The sequence below is a fragment of the Passer domesticus genome, chromosome 21, assembly GCF_036417665.1.
Source record: "Passer domesticus isolate bPasDom1 chromosome 21, bPasDom1.hap1, whole genome shotgun sequence".
Classification (NCBI taxonomy): Eukaryota; Metazoa; Chordata; class Aves; order Passeriformes; family Passeridae; genus Passer; species Passer domesticus.
In genome coordinates this window covers 4,321,027-4,341,471 of record NC_087494.1, presented here as the reverse complement: position 1 = coordinate 4,341,471, position 20,445 = coordinate 4,321,027, and the positions used below count along the sequence as shown (strand labels likewise).

General features: G+C 46.5%; 1 protein-coding gene across 7 annotated transcripts in view; it reads left to right on the top strand.

Annotated features, from left to right (window-relative positions):
* Window positions 1-20,445, top strand: part of DOT1L (DOT1 like histone lysine methyltransferase) — a 72,771-nt gene that overhangs the window by 41,275 nt on the left and 11,051 nt on the right. For 6 of the 7 annotated variants that reach the window (XM_064396699.1, XM_064396694.1, XM_064396700.1 and 3 more), the window contains exons 10-23: window positions 318-386; window positions 4,113-4,219; window positions 5,228-5,269; window positions 6,905-6,988; window positions 8,603-8,837; window positions 9,563-9,676; window positions 10,941-11,032; window positions 13,784-13,885; window positions 14,443-14,580; window positions 15,460-15,585; window positions 16,483-16,964; window positions 17,630-17,753; window positions 18,507-18,653; window positions 19,905-20,031. In XM_064396699.1, coding sequence (XP_064252769.1) covers window positions 318-386; window positions 4,113-4,219; window positions 5,228-5,269; window positions 6,905-6,988; window positions 8,603-8,837; window positions 9,563-9,676; window positions 10,941-11,032; window positions 13,784-13,885; window positions 14,443-14,580; window positions 15,460-15,585; window positions 16,483-16,964; window positions 17,630-17,753; window positions 18,507-18,653; window positions 19,905-20,031 — 1,989 coding nt within the window. The remainder of the gene's footprint in view (window positions 1-317; window positions 387-4,112; window positions 4,220-5,227; window positions 5,270-6,904; window positions 6,989-8,602; window positions 8,838-9,562; window positions 9,677-10,940; window positions 11,033-13,783; window positions 13,886-14,442; window positions 14,581-15,459; window positions 15,586-16,482; window positions 16,965-17,629; window positions 17,754-18,506; window positions 18,654-19,904; window positions 20,032-20,445) is intronic. The other variant, XM_064396697.1, reaches the window with a different exon arrangement.

The following is a 20,445-nucleotide window of genomic DNA, read 5'->3' as shown; positions in this document are numbered from 1 at the left end:
AGGATGGAGATAATTGAAATTTCTTTAGATTGCCACTGAAACTTAACATGCTTTTTTTATTCTGAGTGTTTCAAATCTGTCATTTTAAACGATCCTTGAGGTGTCACCTGGCAGGAATCATGGCTTGGCTTTCTTGGGGCTCTCAGAATGAGAATTAACGGATTTATTTGTTTTTTAATGCTATACAAGGGGCAGTTTTATAGGACTGCTGTTTAGGGCTCTGTACTGGGTTATATTTAATAAGTAGTTACTTCTAGAACAAATAATGGAGCTGACTGTGCTCTTTGTTTTTGTTTTTTTTTTTCTCCTTTTTCCAGGTGGGAGAATTGTGTCCTCAAAACCTTTTGCACCTCTAAATTTTAGAATTAACAGTCGAAACTTGAGTGGTATGATTGCCCTTTTTATTGTTCATTACAGTTGTGGATGTTCATTATCTGAAAATGTCTGGGGGGTGTTACTGCTTTTTAGAGTCGTTTAAGTAGAAAATGTTATTGGATTGTTAGTGCACACTAAGTGACAGGTACTTAAAATCTATTTAAAAAGAGGAGAGGACAATTTAAAATCAATTTAGAATTTATTTAAAGAGAGAAGCAGACACTTTTGATGGGGTTTGTGCTGCTGTGTTTTGGTGTTGGTTCCATCAAGGTGTCTCTGAGCTGCAGAGAAATCAGGAGTTCAAGGGTGTGATTCATTCCTTCAGCCACAAAGAGCAGCCCTGACTCACAGGGGAGTTCCCTACACCCTAAATCCAGGCAGGTCAGTCCCACCAGGCAGGATTCCTAAGGCTCAGAGGGGATGGAGCCAGGCTGGGAGAGCTGGGGGTGCTCACCTGGACAAGAAAAGGCCCTGGGGAGAGCTCAGAGCCCCTTGCAGATCCCAAGCCCTGTGAGCTGAAGCCAAGGTATTTGAGCAGTGCCCTTGATCTCAGTGAGGACAGAAATGTGTTCAGATGTGTTCAGTCCTTGGGGAACCAGGGCTGGAAGCAGGAGCTGGGGACTGAAATAATCTGCTTTGCTTCTCTGCTCTGGAGCCAGGCTGGCAGAGCTGGGGCTGCTCCCCTGGACAAGAGAAGGCTCCAGGCAGAGCTCAGAGCCCCTGGCAGGGCCTGAAGGGGCTCCAGGAGAGCTGCAGAGGGACTGGGGACAAGGCCTGCAGGGACAGGAGCCAGGGAATGGCTGCCAGTGGCAGAGGGCAGGGCTGGATGGGAGATTGGGCAGGAATTGTTCCCTGTGAGGGTGGGCAGGCCCTGGCTTGGGGTGCCCAGAGCAGCTGTGGCTGCCCCTGGATCCCTGGCAGTGCCCAAGGCCAGGCTGGGCAGGGCTGGGAGCAGCCTGGGACAGTGGGAGGGGTCCCTGCCATGGCACTGGATGGGCTTTGAGGTCCTTCCCAACTCAAACCATTCCAGGGCTGTGTGAAATGTTCAACTTTGAACATCTCCTGTGCTGTGTATTGAGCAAACAAACATCTCCCAGACACACCCAGGCCCTGGGTTTGGTTCATTGCCAGCACAGGGTCGTGGTTTCCTTCTCCTGTGAACAGGCCAGACTCTGTGTTTGACAGCCTTGTCCTTTGCAAGGACCTGAGCTGCAGTTTAAGGAGGTTTTGGGACATTCCATGTGGTTGGTTTTGACCTTTTCTGACTTTCACTGTTGAAACTGGGGTGTCTGTGCAGAAGCTGGACTGATGTTCTTTGTGGGTCCCTTCCAGTTCAGGGTTTTAATTGAAATTTCTCAAGCAGAAGAGCAGTCCAAGCTGGGGTTTACATGTATTTACTGTGTCAGTGCTAAATTTCCCTTAAATCAAACCCCCCTCATTCCCTCCCTGTGCAAACATGGGGAGCAACACTCTGAGTTCCAAATCTCAAGCTGTGCTGTCTAATTTTGGCCTAAGCTGCTTTTGAAGAATAGTAATTTTTGGACTGTCATGAAGTAAATTGTGCCCTTGGGAGTTATTTTTAAGCTGAAATTCTTGTGGATGTCCCACACATCAGACACCCAAACCTGCACTTTTCTTCCCTGTTTGAAATTCTGTTTTTGGGCCCCATGTGGTTTGGAACCTCATTGAACCTTGGGTGCTGGACTGCCAATTCTTTGGAGGTATGGATTTGAAAATCAAAGGGAAAAAGGGTGGAATGATGCTCCTGGAACTCCTCAAGCCTCAGGAGAGCTGGGACCAGGCTGCCAGTTTGCTAATGAGGCAAAGAGAGCCTGAGTGAAACTTGGGCCCTCTTGCAGAGCCCACCAGACCTTGAGGAAATAAAAAAATGCACTTGGAGTGTTTTCAGTTAGTCCTGCCCACAAAAATACAGGGCTTAGGCCTCTCAAGCCTTTTCTTTCCTGGATTTTTCCCATTCCCTTCTCTCTGTGCTGCTCTTTCACCTCAGAGCAGCCCTGGCTGCCTCTGCCAGTTGAGCCAGACCTTTATCCATCCCAGCTCTCAGTCCAGCCTGGATTCATTGGGAGTGTTTTCTAGAATGCTGAAGTTTCAGATCTCAGCTGTTGCTTAATGCTGAATGGAAATGCTGATGTTAAAATTATATTGAGATGATTAATTGGAGTTTGGATGGGTGAGAGGCTTAGCAAAGGAGAGCCAACAGTTTCCACCAGTAGGAAACTTCTAGGCATTCAGATAAAAGGTCCTGAAAAAAATTACCTTACTATGCTACAAACAGGGGGAAATTGTGTGAATAAATTTTAGGGCTTATTATTATTTTAGGCAATCCCTTTCTGAGACCATATTGTATTGGGAAATACCAACATCAAATGAGCTTGTGTGGGATGTGCTGGGCCAGGGGCTTGTTCCAGTGGCCTGTTCCAAGTGACACTCCCAGGGAAATGCCATCCCCAGCATGGCCAGGGTGCTGCACATGGAGCAGGAATGTCACTGCTCTGCTGCCTCTGTGCTGCCCCACAAGGTTTCCATAACACTTGTATTCATCAAGGCTTTTTTTGGTGCCTGAGCATGCCTTGAGTCACGTCTCACCTGTCTGTCTAATACTCTGATCTGGAGTATGAACATTTAAATAATTTATACAAAACCCTGGGAAAGATCAAGCTTTAAAAAGGAGGCACCAGTTCCCTCAGCTCCACTTTTGTCCTTAGTAATTCCATCTGTGGGAAGAAGTGGAAATGTGGGAAGAGTTGGGACAAATGAAAACAAGCATTAAAATGTGGTTAAAATAGTGGTTGAGGTTGCTGAATCCCAAGCCTTGCTTTTGGCCTCTTCTGGGTCATTTTTGTTTAATTAGAAACGTGCCATAATTTCTCCTGCAGCCCTGCCACTCACTCAGTGGTTGTGGGAATGTTTAAGGCACATCCCCATGCTATTAATTCTGGAGAACAAAACAAATATAGACAAGAAAGCAAACCCAAAACATGTTTGTGCCCAGCCTCAATGTGGGGCAGCTGCAGCTGACAGGGGCTGGGCTGGTGACGTTCTGGGGCTGTTTAACTCAACCCTGTCACACACATGTGTTGTTCCTTGGAAAAGTTGTCTGGGACACAGCTCTGCTGGCCAGAAGTAACTCACTCTGGGGTGGCTGGCTGGAAGGTACATGTCCCACATGTTGCTTTCCTGTGGGGTGCACGTAGCACAGAGTAAGAAATTCCCTTTAAACTCCCAGCAGTGTTTTACTGGAGGATCTGCAAACCAGATTTCTCTGTGTTGGTTGTTGTAAAATCAGGGTGCCCCCAACAAAGGAAAATGATTGGCATCTGGAATGCTGAATACTCACTTTATTAAAACTATATTAGATTATACTATAATGAAAAGATATATATTATACTATATCATACTTCTAAATTTTAACTGCTATTGAAAATGTGTACTGTCAGCTGACAGTCCTGACACACGTGTGTGGATCTAATTGGTTAATGAATTAAAGCACTATCACTAAAATATAATAATTAAATTCTTTTAGGTAAATAATCTTCCCAACACCTTCTACATGTTCACAAAACAACAAGAGCAGTAAATGAGATAAGAATTGTTTTCCCTCTGTGCTTCTCCAGGGAAAAACCTGAGAGAGAGAATTCTGTCTCTGTTCAGAGGGCATGTGAATACTGCAGTTGGTGCCTGGCTGGTCTCAGTGAGTTTCCCCTCTCCTCCCACAGATATTGGCACTATCATGAGGGTTGTGGAGCTGTCACCACTGAAGGGCTCCGTGTCCTGGACGGGGAAGCCAGTCTCCTACTACCTGCACACCATTGACAGAACCATAGTGAGTACCAGGGCTGCCAGGGGCCAGAGCCTGTGCCCTGCTCCTGGCAGCACCTTCCAGCTCCACATCCTTCTGCCTGAGACTCGTGTTCCTGTCCCTTTGTGGGCTTACACACCTGAGCGTGCAAACTGCCTGCTCCAGGGCTCCACACACCCTGGGGTTAAGGGCAGTGCTGGTTTACTGAGATTCACTGATCAAATTCCTTCTGCAGCTGCTCAGAACTGGGCTCTCCTGCTGTCCTTTCCTCACAGAGGAAAGACTCAGTGGGGCTTTGATTCTCTGTGGTGCACAGAGCATTTCAGTCAGTCATATTCAACCAGTAAATCTCAATTTTAGTACAATTCTCAGCTGCTGTAGAAGCAGCCCAAGCTCCACAACAATGATGATGCATTCACAGTTATTTTTAATTAAAAAAAACTAAACAAAAAACCTCCCAAACCAACCAATAACAATAAATACCCATGCAACAGCCCCTCCCCAAAAAAACCCCACCAACCCCCCCACCAAAAAGCCCCCAAGGTCCTCATAAAACCCAACAAACCCTTTGGAAATGAAAAATTTTGTGGAGAAATTATTTATCCCACCCCAAGGTTTTTGCAGTGGGATGGTAAGGCTGTTTTCCTTACTCTGCTGTAGTCTAATAAAGCTTTTGTTCAGGAATGTGCCAGAGTGCAGATAAATGCTGGAGTACGAGGGTGCAGCAGCTTCAGTGCAAATAACTTCATTGAAAATCAGCCTCTGCTGAGGGGAGATATGTGACACAAAGCTTTAAAACAAGGCCAGGCAGTGGTGGGGATGATAAAACCTTGCAGAGGTTGGATTATGCCCTGTTACACAACAGGCTGGCTGCCTGGAAAGAATGAATGCAAATGGCTTCTTGATGTAGCTTATCAGAAGCAAAGCAGTCAGAATTTCTGCAGTTCTGCACTTGTTTTAAGCTAATGTTTTATTCTTCTGTGTTCATCTGTCATGGTTTTGAGGATGACTCTCTTCTCTTTCTATTTTCAGCTTGAAAACTATTTTTCTAGTCTCAAAAATCCAAAACTCAGGGTAAGTTTCAATCATTTTCTGTAGAAAACTCCAAGTAAGGGAACAGCCACTGTGAGGAATTTAATCACAGGTGGACAGAATTGATTGGAAATCAGATTTTCTTGCTAGGCAAAGAACATGGAGCTAATTGAAGGGAAGTCTCAGATGCCATCAAGCACTAATTCAATCATGTCCAAGGGATTTCTAATAGAGAATTAATGGGGCAGCCCCAAGGTGCTTTTACCTTGCACTGGAGGACTGTAATGAGCTATTTCTTCATTAAAGAACTGGAATTAAAGAAGGGAATGATGGTTTGAATCTGTCCCAGTGCTCAGCTCCTGAAATGAAGCTGAACAATGCTCTGAAATGTTCCTTTTGGGATGTGCCATTGGGAGGCACAGAGTGAGTTGTCATTTGGTGCAGCCTGGGCTGTTACACGTGGAATTAAAATGCCAGAGAGTTTTTGGGACTGTGCAGGGCTGTGTTAACCTGAAATAATCAATGGGTTCCCAGGAAGAGAATTAAGTGAAGCCACTTAATTTAAAATTTCAGGTGAATGTTCATCCTCAGGCTGACTGGCTTTGTATAAGAACAGACTCATGGGGGCTCTGAAAGGGAATTATTTCAGATTGCTCCACTCAAATTTGGGGCAAAAAAGACTTCTTAGAGAAAAAAAAAAAAAAAGAAAATCAGGGTACTTCTGACCTTCCCTGCTTTTCACACTTAAACCTGCCACTGGTTTTGTTGATAATGTGCTTAAATCAAAGTAGTGTTGGAATTGCCAGAAATCTTCTGCAGATTAAACCTCACCTGGAAGGTGCAGGAAAGGCTTTGACTTTGAGCTCCTGGAAATTTCCTGTCTGAAAGAAGTTTTGGGTTTTTCTTTTTTTTTTCTGAGAGAAAAAGAGACCTTTTCTGAGCAGGGAAATTTCCTGTCAGCCTGGGAGAAAATCAGCCTGAAAAGTTGATGCTTTGGTTTTTGATTAGTCACCTCAATAAACTTGGCTGAAGTTGAATGAGATGATGATTAATGACTTTGCCATTTCCAGTCGTGGAAGATTTTAATTTTAAAGAGTCACCATGAAATGTTGGGGATGTGGGGAAGCTATTGAAATGTTCATTATAAGAATAATAATTATGATCATAACTATTTAGTATTATTACTAGTGTTATTGTTATTTAATAATAATAATATATAGTATACTATATATATTTTCCATATTATTTATATATTAGATATATTAAATTATAACAATAACAACAATAACAACATGTATTAATAATATTAACAACATTAATACAATTTTAATATAGCATGAATATAATATTAATATAACAGTATTATTGTTGCTTTTATTATTAATACAAATACAAATAATGATAATAATAATAATACTAGTGATAACCCCAAAATATTTAAAAGGAAACTTGATACAGCAGGATGGGGCTGGGAGGGGAGAATATGAGTGAGAAGAGGTTGAGATTTAATCCCCTGTGGAGGTGGAAAGGGATTTGTTCACACCTGAGTGTGGTCTGAGCCAAGAGGGAGTTTGTTCCCTTTTCTTGTGGGAAATGAAGCTGGGAAAGAAGATGATCTGTATTAAAAAGTGATAAACAGATGAGCAAATGGTGAAATGTCCCCTCCCCTCTCCCCAGGAGGAACAAGAGGCAGCTAGACGTCGTCAACAAAGAGAAAACAAAAGTAACACAACGACTCCAACGAAGGTCCAGGAGAACAAGGTGAGCCTCCTGCAGTTCTGGGTGCTTCCCGTGCCTGAGCTCATGCTCTGAGCCAGCAGGAGCCTCCCTCTGTGGGAAGGTTTTACTCTGGAGCTCTTGCTGTGCCCAAAAATATGATGGAGTGAGTTAATAAAAGCTGCTCTTGGGAGTTGCACCACTAATTCTGGAAGAAAAAAAAAAAAGGTGTTGCAAGATGAATAGTTGGTTGTCCACCCTCGCTTGCATGCAGCAGGAGTTTGCAGAGCTGTCCCTGAGTCACAGCCTGAATGGAGTTCAGAGTGTGCTGAGTCTTCTGCAAAGACTCATTTCCTTTCTTGGGTAATGCTGTGAGAAATGCACTGCCTGTTCATGGCCAAAAATATAAAGTATTGATAGTGCTCTGAGCTTTGAGTGAAATTCAGTTGAAGAATGTAGTCAGGGAAGGATGAATAATCAGCTTTTGTTAGACAGCAGGTACAGATTTAACAGAATCACAGAACAGTTTGGCTGGAAGGGACCTCAAAGCCCATCCAGAGCCAGCCCTGCCATGGCAGGGACACCTGCCACTGTCCCAGGCTGCTCCCAGCCCTGTCCAGCCTGGCCTTGGGCACTGCCAGGGATCCAGGGGCAGCCACAGCTGCTCTGGGCACCCCAAGCCAGGGCCTGCCCACCCTGCCAGGGAACAATTCCTGCCCAATCTCCCATCTGATCCTGCCTGAAGTTCCCCTCCCTCAGCATTTTCTTTTCTTTAATGAATTGTTGGATTAGACTTTTTTCTGACTTAGAGATGGGTCAACTGAGAGGTGCTTTAAAAACAATTAATCTATTTTCAGTCTCATGAGAAGGCTGAGACAATGCAGATGTTATAATTCACACCATCACAATCAGAAGCTAACTATTTTCTAATTACAATATGTTATAAACATTTCTTGACCTATCAGCTTTAGCCACACCATGCTGTAAATGCCTTAAAGCCAATCATCTAAAATTACCCCTCGTGGGTCCTACTACAATGCATCTTTCATAGTTTAATTTCTCTAAAGTATGTAGTCTTTTTTGTAAAGCTACCTTTTAAAACTTGTTTCTAGTTCCATTTCTCTCAACAATGTCTGTCCTATTCCATGGCATTTCTGAGTCAGCATTTCTTATCTCAAAGCTTACATACAGATACACACTCTGTAAGCCTTCTGTCAAACTTTAAAATTGTCTATAAATCCATTTTCCACAATGAATAAGTCCAGAAGAGAATAAGCTCAACCCCTTGGGGACAACTCTTATTCCAAGCAAGTCCACAATGTCTACAATGCATCAGTTTATTTCCAGAAACATTATTTCTCATATGATATATATAATATCAGAAATAGCTTTCATTAATAATAATGAAACACCATTATTTCAGCTATATTTCACATATATAAAATATCGGAAATATATTTAATTAATAATAATAAAGCACCGTTATTTCTGATTTTTTTATATATATATGTGTGTGTATATATATGTATGTATGTATAGATATATAAAATATCAGAAATTTATTTCATTAATAAAAATGAAACACCATTATTAATGTTTGCTGAAAAGGAATGCTGCATATGGAGGTAAAAATGACCAATTTTTTTCAAAATCTCGCAGGATTCTGGTGCTGAAGAAGAAAAAGCTGCAGCAAATTCTGTTAAAAAGCCATCTCCCTCCAAGGCCAGGAAGAAGAAGCTGAGTAAGAAGGGCAGGAAAATGGCAGGGAGGAAACGAGGGCGCCCCAAGAAAATGAACACGGCGAGCACTGAGCGCAAGACCAAGAAGAACCAAACTGCACTAGAACTTCTGCATGCTCAGACTGTCTCCCAGACATCTTCATCCTCTCCTCAGGGTGAGTGCAGGGGTGTGGAGGAGCCTGGATAAGTCTGGTTTTTCCTTTGTTGCCAGGTTAAGTTGGATTTTGTGGCATGACTTCCCTGTTGCCACCAGAGCAGAGCTGCCCTTGAGGTGGTGATGGGATTGATGGTGATGGATGTGTTAATGGGGATGGGGGTGGGATTAATGAATTGATGGTGATTAATGTGTTAATGGTGATGGCATTCATGTACTGATGGTTTGGGGGTGGGATTAATGGTGATTGATGGTGATTAATGTGTTGATGGGGCTGGGGGTGGGATGGGTCTGTGGTTACTCAGCCAGGAGCTGGGGCTGTTGCCTTCTCTGAGCTGCTGCTCCTGGGATGGATCACAGAGACCCTTCCAAGCACTTTGGAGCAGTGTGTGGATGTGTTTGGAGCTCTGTGTTTATGGACCAAGCTGCTGGATCTCATTACAAATCTCCCTCTATGCCCCACTGGCAATGCTGACTCAAAATCCCAGAATCCCAGGATGGTTTGTCTTGGAAGAGACCTCAAAGCCCATCCAGTGCCAGCCCTGCCATGGCAGGGACACCTCCCACTGTCCCAGGCTGCTCCCAGCCCTGTCCAGCCTGGCCTTGGGCACTGCCAGGGATGGTCCCTCCATTTCCAGCATTCTGTGCCATGTTTTCAGTGGTAAAGCCCCTGTCCTTTCCCCAAACACTGTGTGCTGACCTGAGGTTGTGTTTGTGTCTCTGCAGATGCCTACAAGTCACCTCATAGCCCATTTTACCAACTACCTCCTAAAGTGCAACGGCATTCGTCCAACCAGCTCCTGGTGACACCCACCCCCCCTGCACTACAGAAGCTGCTAGGTGAGGCCTGCCCACCCCCCTTTGGGGTTTTGCATGGGGCAGGAGGGGGATTCTCTCCTCCCCACCTTCCCCTGACTGCCCCACATCCTTTGGTATCCCCACAAGTCCCCCCCTCCTGCTGAAGTTGGTGTTTTACTCTGCATTTGCTCTCTGATGTTGTTTCATCTCTCCTTTGGCACTACAGGCAGTGAGCCTGGAGTGAGCAGGAACAGTCAGAAATAGCTTTATTTGAAATGCAACCATTCTCTTAATCCTGGGAGCACCAATCCTCAGAGCCATAAATGAGTTCCTGCCTGAGAGGCTCAGGTCACAAAGGTGTGGTTGGAAAATGCAGGAGATGATTTAAGGAAAAACCTGGAGTGGTTTTTTTTGGGGTTTTTTGGGTTTTTTTGGGGGTTTTTTGTTTTTTTTTTTTTTTTGTTTGTTTGTTTTACCTTCTGCTGCCTGTCCCCTCCCAGATGTTTCTGGCTTTTGGCATTGGGCAGGAGCCAGTCCAGGATGCTCTGGGAATGTGGCAGAGGGGTCCTGCCTGGGGACCAAGGGTACAGAGGTGTCCTTACCTTGGGCTCTCCTGCTGCTGTGCCAGTCATGGCTGATTCCTTGTGGAAGAGAGAGAAAAATAGTGAGATAAAGGGATATTTTGTGGCAAAAGAATGATTTTTTTTTTTGAGGAATATTTTGTGGCAAAAAGAGTTGGGTTTTTGTTTTTTTTTTTTTTTTGAGGCAAAAGAGTTATTTTGTGGCAAAAGAGTGATTTTTTTTGAGGGATATTTTGTGGTAAAAGAATGATTTTGAGGGATATTTTGTGGCCAAAGAGTTTTTTTGAGGGATATTTTATGACAAAATAGTGATTTTGAGGGATATTTTGTGGCAAAAAAATGATTTTTGAAGGGTTGTTTTGTGGCAAAATAGTGATTTTGAGGGATATTTTGTGGCAAAATAGTGATTTTGTTTTTTGGAGGGATGTTTTGTGGCAAATGAGGGATTTTTGAGGGCTATTTCATGGCAAAGGAGTGATTTTGAGGAATGTTTAAGGCAGGGTGGATGGATTCCATTGGACCTGATGGATCCAAGAGTTCCTTTTGTGCCAGGAGAGGCATTTTCAGCATGTTCCTAAATCCATCCTCAATGGCTTAGTCTGACTTTGAGTCCAAATCAAAAGCAAGGGAGAGACAAGTGAGGAGAGGTGGCCAGGGGGGAAATGGGGGCAAACAGGGGCATGGCATTTACCCTGCTGAAATTCCTCATCTGATTTATTTTGCAGACTCATTTAAGATCCAGTACATGCAGTTCATGGCATACATGAAAACTCCTCAGTACAAAGCAAGCCTGCAACAGTTACTGGAGCAGGAAAAGGTGGGTCTCATTTTTTAATATTTCTAAACAAAATTACCAGACTCTGAAGTTCCTTGGATGTGGGGAAGAGTGCTGGAGATGGGAATTGTGTGCAATTCCACCAGTGCTGCTTAGGCTGAACAACTGCCAGGGGATTTTGTTGCTAAACTCATTTTTTGTGTGTTTAAATCTGCACAGTGAGAGAGCTGCACCTCCCCTATTCCCTCTGACACCTGCAATGCTGACTTAAAATCACAGAATCCTGGGGTGGTTTGGGTTGGGAGAGATCTCACAGCCCATCCAGTGCCACCCCTGCCATGGCAGGGACACCTTCCACTGTCCCAGGCTGCTCCCAGCCCTGTCCAGCCTGGCCTTGGACACTCCTAGGGATGGGTCCTTCCCAGCCCAAACCAATTCCAGGATTCTATAAACCACAGTTCACAGAACTTGGATTAAACAACCCAAAGTGTCATCACTGGTTGTGGGGATTTAGCAGAGCAATCTTGGTGTTGATATCAGAATGGGTTGGATTGCACTGATGGGCAAAGTGCAAATGTCCCAAATCATGGACAGGAAAACGTGGAAAGGCAAGGAGGGTCCTGGAGCTGTGCTCTGGGATGTTTGTCTGCCATGGAGCCACCAGCAGAGGGAGGAGATCTCCTGCCTGAACACCTCCTTGCCTTGCTTTGTCCCAGTGATGAATTATTTCATTGATGTATCAATTAGCCTTGATGGGTTTGTTCTGCTATTTCTGTGGAGGAGCTTTCCCCATAATGCTCAGAATTAAACTTGAACTTAAAACCTTGCAGGGCCTGAAGGGGCTCCAGGAGAGCTGCAGAGGGACTGGGGACAAGGCCTGCAGGGACAGGAGCAGGGAATGGCTGCCAGTGGCAGAGGGCAGGGCTGGACGGGAGATTGGGCAGGAATTGTTCCCTGGGAGGGTGGGCAGGCCCTGGCTTGGGGTGCCCAGAGCAGCTGTGGCTGCCCCTGGATCCCTGGCAGTGCCCAAGGCCAGGCTGGGCAGGGCTGGGAGCAGCCTGGGACAGTGGGAGGTGTCCCTGCCATTGCAGGGGTGGCACTGGATGGGCTTTGAGGACCCTTCCAACCCAAACCAGTCCGGAATTCTCTCCAGGTCTGGCTTTTGGCATTCCCTGTGGAAGCTTTCCTTTACTCTGTAGTCTTTGTGAGAGTGTCAGAAGAAGGCCACAGGGTTTTTGCATAGTGTTTTCCATATGGGGAACTCTCCAGAGGAGAGAGATTAACTTTTGCCACCCCATTCCTTACTGAGAAGTGGTTGGTTCTGGTTTGGTGTTCACAGAAACCTCTTTTTCTGTGCTTATTTTCATTTTCTTTCACAGTCAATCAGCACTTAAAACTTTCATCTTTTTCCTTAAGCAGCAGATTTTTCTGCTTGTTTTGCACTTGTCAGGAGAGTCAGCATGAAGTGAACTTGTCTCCTGCACAAATGAAATGATGGTGTGCAAAGGTTGTGCCCTGCACAGAGAATGAATCAGGGGTGTGGAAAAGTCATCTCTTGGTGATGGTGTCCAACAGCTGCTCCACACTTGAATGTTAAAATGAGGAATTCAGTATGAAAATATTTTTTATGGAGTGTTACATGGCAAATTAAACCTGAGAGAGGCAGAATTTGGCTGGGTGAGGGGCTGGGTATGGTCTGTTCAGTAACTCCCTCTTACAGGAAGGTTTTCAAGTGCAATAAAAATCTCTCAGTAATAATGAGTTTGAAATCAGCTGCTGCTTCCCAGAGTGCCCTTAGATGGAGCTGTCAGCCCCTGCAGTGCCTGGGAAGGCTGAATGAAATGCCTGGTGTTGAAAGCAAAACTGATTTTCCAGCATCCCCCAGAGCAGCCCCTTTAGCATTGCAGGGACTGTTTTCCCAAGCCAGGTCTGTGTGTTCCTGCACATGGGCAATTTCCAGCACTGCTGCTTCCCTGCTTGGAAGATCAGTCATGGAATTATTAAGGTTGGAAAGGATCAAGGTGCTTTTTGACCCTGTTGCCCACTTTTCCTGGAGCAGTGGCTCAGTCTGTGCAATCCCTGCTTGGCCTCAGCAGCACAAGGTGGAGAAGAGGATAATCCCAAAGCTCCCTGTGCTTGCTGCACTAATCCTGCATTTGGGGCTGGGTAAATGAGGCTCTTCAGCCATTCCTGTCCTGCCCTTTGCTGTGCATGGCCATGGACTGAGGTTAAGGAATTCCTAACCTGGTTAAGGAATGCTCTGGGCAGGGAATTGCTGTGAGTGGCTGAGGTGACCTGTTGAAATAATGGTGGCACAAGTAGGAAAGCTGGTTTGGCTTATTTAGGACTTTGTTCCTGCCTCCCCCCCAGTGTATTTTCATTTACTGCATCTGTTCCATGAGTATTGGACAGGGAAACTCTGAGCTGGGGATTTAAAGCCAGTTCCCTGTTTGGGAGCAGATTTCATGCAGATAATCTTTTCCACTTCTATTTGTGCTCTGTGGGGTGTGATTATTGCTGCTGCTTCATGTTGCACTAGGAGGATAAAAATGAGTTTCTAAGACTGTCTTGATTGTATTTTACCATACAGGAGGAAAAAATCTACTTAAAAGCTCTTTTTAGCTGACTTAACTCCACCAGTATCACACCCCAACAAATTCAGGCTCTCAGGAGTCTGGGGCAGGGCTGGATGAGCTCTCCTGCCTCCAGGTTCACTCTAAAGTGCTCCACAAATCTCCTTGAGATGGCCCATGCTGCTGCTGGTGCTAAAAGTGTGTTTTTTCCCTGTTCCAGGAGAAGAATGCTCAGCTGCTGGGGACAGCCCAGCAGTTGTTCACCCACTGCCAGGCCCAGAAGGAGGAAATCAAACGCCTGTTCCAGCAGAAGCTCGATGAGGTACCTCTGTGCTGGGGGGATGTTTCTGAGCCAGCTGCTGCAGACATTTCTGGTCCAGCTAAGTGAGACCAGAGCAGTCTCAGCTCTTCAGCCCCTGCTTTGCAGGAGATCAGGCTCAGAAAGGCCCAATCTGTGTCACTCTCTGATAATGTTTTGTGTTCATTGTTGGAATTGTTGTGTGCTCGCTGCCCAAGGAAGGGGACAAACCACAGCCAGGTGGTGTTTAGTGGAGGAAAAGAGTTTGCTGCTCAAACTCTGTGCTGCCAGCCTAGCTCAGGAGCACAGGAGGAAGATGTGGGGGCTCTCCAAAGGGAGCTCTGTTGGCTGGCAAAGCCTAAATGCCAGTTTTACACTTGAAGGGGTGGAACAGCAGCTCCGAGGTCCTTGTGTCCCTCCTTGTGTTCCTCCAACAGCCACAAAGTGCCTTGGAGAATGCTGGGGGAGGTCCTGAGAGCTGCAGAGTTCTGTAGATGTCCTCAGTGTCACTTGGGAATGGGACAGTCACCAGGAACTGGGTGTCAGGACCTCATTGACTGATCTCACCCTTCACCTTCTAGCTGGGAGTTAAAGCTCTGACGTACAATGACCTGATCCAGGCTCAGAAGGAAATCTCTGCTCACAACCAGCAGCTGAAAGAACAGACAAAACAGCTGGAGAAGGACAACAGTGAACTCAGGAACCAGAGCTTGCAGCTGGTGGGTGCAGCCCCTGGGCTGGGAACAGGGGATGCTGCCCTTGGGCTGAGCACAGGGCACAAGATGGGGCTGAAACATCACCCAGCTGCTCAGGGTCCTTTGAAACAGAGGGTGATGGGGAGAAACCTGCAGGGAGTCCTTTTTTACCCTTGATCTACCCAAAGGAAATCCTGGCTCTGGCCTCAGCTATGTCCCCAGACAGCTCTGGATGTCACTGGGTCTGGATCTGGCTGGGCAGGGAGTTTGTGCAGGGCTGGCTCTGTGGTGCTCATCTTGGTAACTCAAACTCAGAGAATCATGGAACTGGTTATGTGGGAAAAGACCTGTAAGATCTTGGAGTCCAACCATGAAGCAGCACCTCCACCATGGTCACCAAAACACCAGGTCCTCAAGTGTCACAGCCACTTGTTTGAACACTGCCAGGGGTGGGGACTCCACCACTGCCCTGGCAACCTGTGCCAATGCCTGACCACCCTTCAGTGAGGAAATTTTATCCATCTAAACCTCTCCTGGCACAACTTGAGGTTGTTCCCTCTCATGTCCCTGTTCCCTGGAGCAGAGCCTGACCCCCCCAGCTGTCCCCTCCTGGCAGGAGTTGTGCAGAGCCACAAGGTCCCCCTGAGCCTCCTTTTCTCCAGGCTGAGCCTCCTCAGGAGGCAGACGAGGGGAATATCTGGATGTGGAAGCAGTGAGGGTGGGTGATAACATTATTTTAGAAAGAGCCAGGCCACCTCCTGCCACACTCCCTAGCACAAAGCTGGGAGGACTCAGTGGGTTAAGGGGTTTCTGTACATTCAGTGCAAAGTTCCTGTTTTCAGCTGGGACCCCAGGTGCAGAGTTGAGAGCTGTGTTCTGACCTCTTTGTCCCTGTCCCTGCAGCTGAAGGCTCGCTGTGAGGAACTGAAGCTGGATTGGTCAACGCTGTCACTGGAGAACTTGCTGAAAGAGAAGCAGGCCTTGAAGAATCAGATTTCTGAGAAGCAAAAGCACTGTTTGGAACTGCAGGTACAGAGCAAGAAACAAATGCAGAGTCACCACTTTGGGGTAGCTCTTGGGCAATGGGCCAGTTATGGGTGTTACACTAAATATGATGGGAAAGGATGAGCCAGGTGCTGCTTTTTTATTTATACTTTATTAATTCCCCCAGAGACTGAGCTTTCTATTAGAGGATTTTAGTAAATAAGGATGTGGATAACTTGTGAAGGTAATAGATACCATGACCTGGTTCCTTGGTGATGCTGTGGAAGGAGGAATCATGGTTTATCATTGCATATAATTAAAAATCACAAGCTAATGATTTTCCTATGTGCTCTGATGTCTCAATTCAGGAATCACAGGGTCCCAGACTGGTTTGGGTTGGAAGAGACTTTAAAGCTCATCTCATTCCACCCCTGCCATGTGCAGGGACACCTTCCACCATTCCAGGTTACTCCAAGCCCCAACCAGCCTGGCCTTGGACACGTCCAGGGATGGGGTGGGAATCATTTCCCCCAGGGTGACATTTCTCATAGTGACAAGAAATTGAACTTCTTTGTGTGAAGAGCTTTTCTTTCCTGTGAGATTGGCTCCAGAGCTATTCCAGCCTTTTGCTGGATGCCTTGGCATAGAGTGACTGTGCAGTACTGAGGTACTCCACGCTCTTTTTGTAAGTTGGAGATATTTTCCTTTTGCTTTTAAGATCTGAAGTGTTCTTTCTTAGGGTCTCTGAGCCACTCCCCTCACCTGGGCCTTTTGGTCTTAAGCTCAGAGCATGAATTTTCTCTCAAACTTTGGGGCCCCTTGTTCTGCATTGTTCCCAGAAGCAGAGACACCTTTACTTAGAAGAATTTGGAAGCAAAACTCCATAATGGGATAGAATTATTAGGTGTACTCTTTAATTTTTGTTTTCCTCTTCATTTAAAGATCAGCATCGTGGAACTCGAGAAGAGTCAGCGGCAGCAGGAGCTGCTGCAGCTCAAGTCCTACACGCCCTCAGAGGAGCCCCTGTCAGTGCAGCTGCACAGCAAAAGCCACCTGAGCCGTGACCCCGAGGCTGAGCAGGGCAGGTTCCAGCTGGAGCTGGAGTGCTCCAAGTTCCCCATGCCCCACATCAATGGCATGAGCCCCGAGCTGTCCATGAACGGCCACGCCACCCCCTACGAGCTGCAGCACGCCTTCAGCCGGCCCTCGTCCAAGCAGAACACCCCCCAGTACCCCAACTCCCACCTGGACCAAGACATCGTGCCCTGCACCCCCAGCCACAGCAGCAGGCAGAAGGCAGACAAGGTGACGAGCCTGGCCCTCCCTGATTACACCAGGTTCTCCCCTGCTAAAATCGCCCTGCGCAGACACTTGAATCAGGACCACGGCGTCAATGGAAAAGCCACAGCTAATGAGCTACAGAGGTGAGAGGGGTGGGGAGGGAGGGTGGATAGAATAAATCACATGGACTCCGTTTTCTTCATGGTGGAAAAAGCTCCTTCTTCATCCACATAACTTGTTTTTATACAGTTTTGTACATTTTTATACAGACCTTGTGTGTGACTCCAGTTGGTTAGTGGTTTTCTTGCTAATTGTTATTAGTTAGTAACAAGTTGTTACTCTGTATTAATTGGTCATTCAAACCCCTGGTGTGTACGTGCAGGAAAAGTTGTTTGTGAGGGATAGTTTTCATTTTTCTATCCGAAAACAGTTTATACAGGTGCTGGTTGTTTTTCACCCAGGAATAGATTGTTATGCTAACAACTGCTCACACCAGGATTGCTTTCACATGGGAACTTGCAAAGTGCCAGCCTGACAAGGCCAGCCACTGATTCCAGGAGAGCAGGCCTTTTTTATAATTTTCTACCTTACTGCAACAGGTAGTGGCTGATGTTAATGGCACTGGTAATTTAGATTGGCAAAAGATATTTTTCAAAGTGGAGGTTGATCTGATTTTAAAAGTTTTGTTTCACAAAAATGAGCAGTGACAGCTAATGGGGTAAATAAGGTGGGACAGTGCCTTGAGTGTGGTTCAGGAATTCCTTGTCACTGGCTTTTGCATCCTGACAATTGTACATTTCTCTTCCAGAGCTGAGCATGTCAAAGAGAATGGCCTTACATATCCAAGCCCTGGAATTGCAAATGGCATAAAGCTGAGTCCTCAGGAAACTCGGCCCTCCTCCCCCGCGGCCTTACCCAGTGCAGGAGAGAAGGTAAAGGATCTGCTGCAGCTCAGTGCTGCCCCTGGGGCAACGAAGGGCAGGTTGGCCAGGCTGGAAAATGCGGGAATGGCCTGGAAAATGCAGGAATGCTGCTTTCTGTGGCCAGCTTGGCATGGGAAATGATAGAAAATACAGTGGGTGTGATGCAGTAAATCAGAGCTGGTCAGAGGGAGAGAAAGATGTGCTCCTTTCTGAGCACCAGTAATGCAGTGGGAATGCTGTTTGATCTGGCACGTGTCTGCTTGAGCTGGGAAAGGAGGCTCTTTCATAGTTATAAAAATAAAGAGTAAAAAATATGGTCCATGTAATTGGTGCAGCCATGGAGCATATTGGGGCTCACAGAGCAGCAGGTGCCCTGCAGTAGCAGGTTGCCATGGAAATGCATCTGGTTGCTACAGAGGGCCTCAAGATACAAAATCTGACATCTGAGTGCTTTTCAGAGAGCTCTAAGCAGAACACAGGGAAATGAGCTTGCCTAAGGCTTCCATTTCCTGCTGCTGGGGGCCAGCAGTGGCCTTAATTTACCCATTTCTGTGCTGTGGGATGTTGCTGTCCCAGGAGCCTGGTGCTGGTAACCAAGCTGCTCCACGCCTGCCCTGTCTGATGTGCAGTCATTCCTTAAAAATTCCTTAAAAAAAAGCAGTGGGGGAATGACACATATAAAGAAACAAGCAGGTTATCATTACCTTAAAAACCTTTTCAATATCCTGTGTAAGAACTTTGCTTTCTCTTTCTCTTTTACAGGTTTTGAGAGAGAGAACCTCTGTGAGTAATGGAGAAACTATCACCAGCCTCCCTATCAGTATTCCTCTGAGCACAGTGCAGCCCAATAAACTCCCTGTTAGTATCCCTCTGGCCAGCGTAGTCCTACCTAGCCGTGTTGAGAAGGTGGTGAGTAAGGGATTGTCAACACTTTCCATCCCTACTAAAACCCCAGTGGGCAGGAATGGGGTGCTGTGCCCCAGGATCCTCCATGGGCTGCTCATCCTGGAGCTGCTCCTCGGGGCAGGCTGCTGGGGGATGCATCCTCTTGGCTCTTGGATCCTGTAGATTTTTCCTCTCTTTTCTCTGCGGGGTGGAGGGGGGTTCAGCCAGGAAGGAGAGAAAAGTGAATGCCTCAGGAGAGCCTAGTCTGGAATGTGTGTCTGGGTGAAAAGCCTGAGAGTTTGTGGCAGAGAATTGCATGTGTCAGTTAGTTCTTAGCCCTGCTTTCTGCAGGAACCTGGGGGAGAATTCTTCTGTCTCAGTCACCTCAAAGCTGCCTGTCCTCCTCACACGTGTGCAGGGTGAGCTTGAGCAGCCCCTTGGGGCTGGGATACCTCACATGTGAGTGACTGCTCTGGAGCAGAAAGCTTCTGGGGCCATCTCTTTTGGAGATGTGACAATTCCCTGCCTCTCTGAGTTCAAAAAGGCCTGGTCCAGTTTCTCCCACCAGTTTTTCACAGCAGTGCTGCAGCAGAGAGCTGAGAAGCATTTGCTGCTTTTCCTGAGAGTTCTGAGTTAGAATCCATCCATGGCTTGTCTTTCACTCTCATACTGGGAAATCTGGAGTTGTTTCACAGAATTAAATTCATTGCATTTTTCCAGCTGAAGACTTCTGGCTTTAGCAGAACCAGAGTCTGCTCAGCTCTGGGTGTCCTTAGGGCAATGCCAGCCCTGGGTGGCACCTCCCTGTTTGTTCAGGCTGCCATTTCACAGGTGCTTTCCATGTTTTGGAGAACATCCTCAGAGAATGTCCCAGAGAACATGGCCTGATGCACTTCATGTTCCCCTTGGGATTGTTTTGAAGAGCTTTGTGAGCACAGGCCTGGGGACATGATACAACCATCAGTCTCCTCCCTGCTGCAGCAGTGGGCTGAGCCCTTCCTGCTCCTGGCAGAGCTGTCCTGGGTCTGAATATCCTGTGATGAGGAGCCTCCCTCTCTGCATGGTGCCTGCTGTGTGTGAGATACTACTGCAGTGTAATTAATCACTACTTTTTGGGCCCATAACGTGCTGATCCATGCTTTTCTCAAAACAAGCTGAATCTGGGGCGTACAGAAAGCAGAGCCACTTCCCAGGCAGATGTACTAACGCATGTGAATTTGGTTTGAGCTGGAGATTTCTGATGCTGTTTCCTGAAATGCCTTTTTCTCTCCCCAGAGAAGCACACCCAGCCCAGTTCACCAGAGCAGAGACTCATCGACACTTGAAAAGCAGATTGGTGCTAGTTCTCATAATGGCATAAGCAATGCTGCTGGAAACAAGCCTCTGGCTTTGGCTACCTCAGGTAACAGCCTCACCTGTGCACAGCTGCTCCTCTGTTGGGGCAGCACCCAAATGCACCCAGCTGAGTTTTCCAAGCACTTCTTGCCAGGTGCTGCAGGCCCTGGACTGCTGGATAACTGTGGGTGAGACAGAAACTCCTGGGTGATGCTCTGATGTGTCTCCAGCTTGGGTGCATCTGGCATAAAGGGTTGGATTGATGTGCCTTTACTTGTAAATAAACAATTGCTGCTGTGAATTCTGTGGGGATCCAGAGATTGCCACAGATTTACAGTGTGGCAAACCTGCAGAGTGTTGAAGCTGGTATCTGCAGTGGTGACCTGCAGAGTGTCTGCAGCTGGTGACACTGCTGTGTCCTGAGCTGGTGATCTGGCTTTAAAAGTTGTATTTTACAGGGTCTTTAAATAGCAGAATGAAT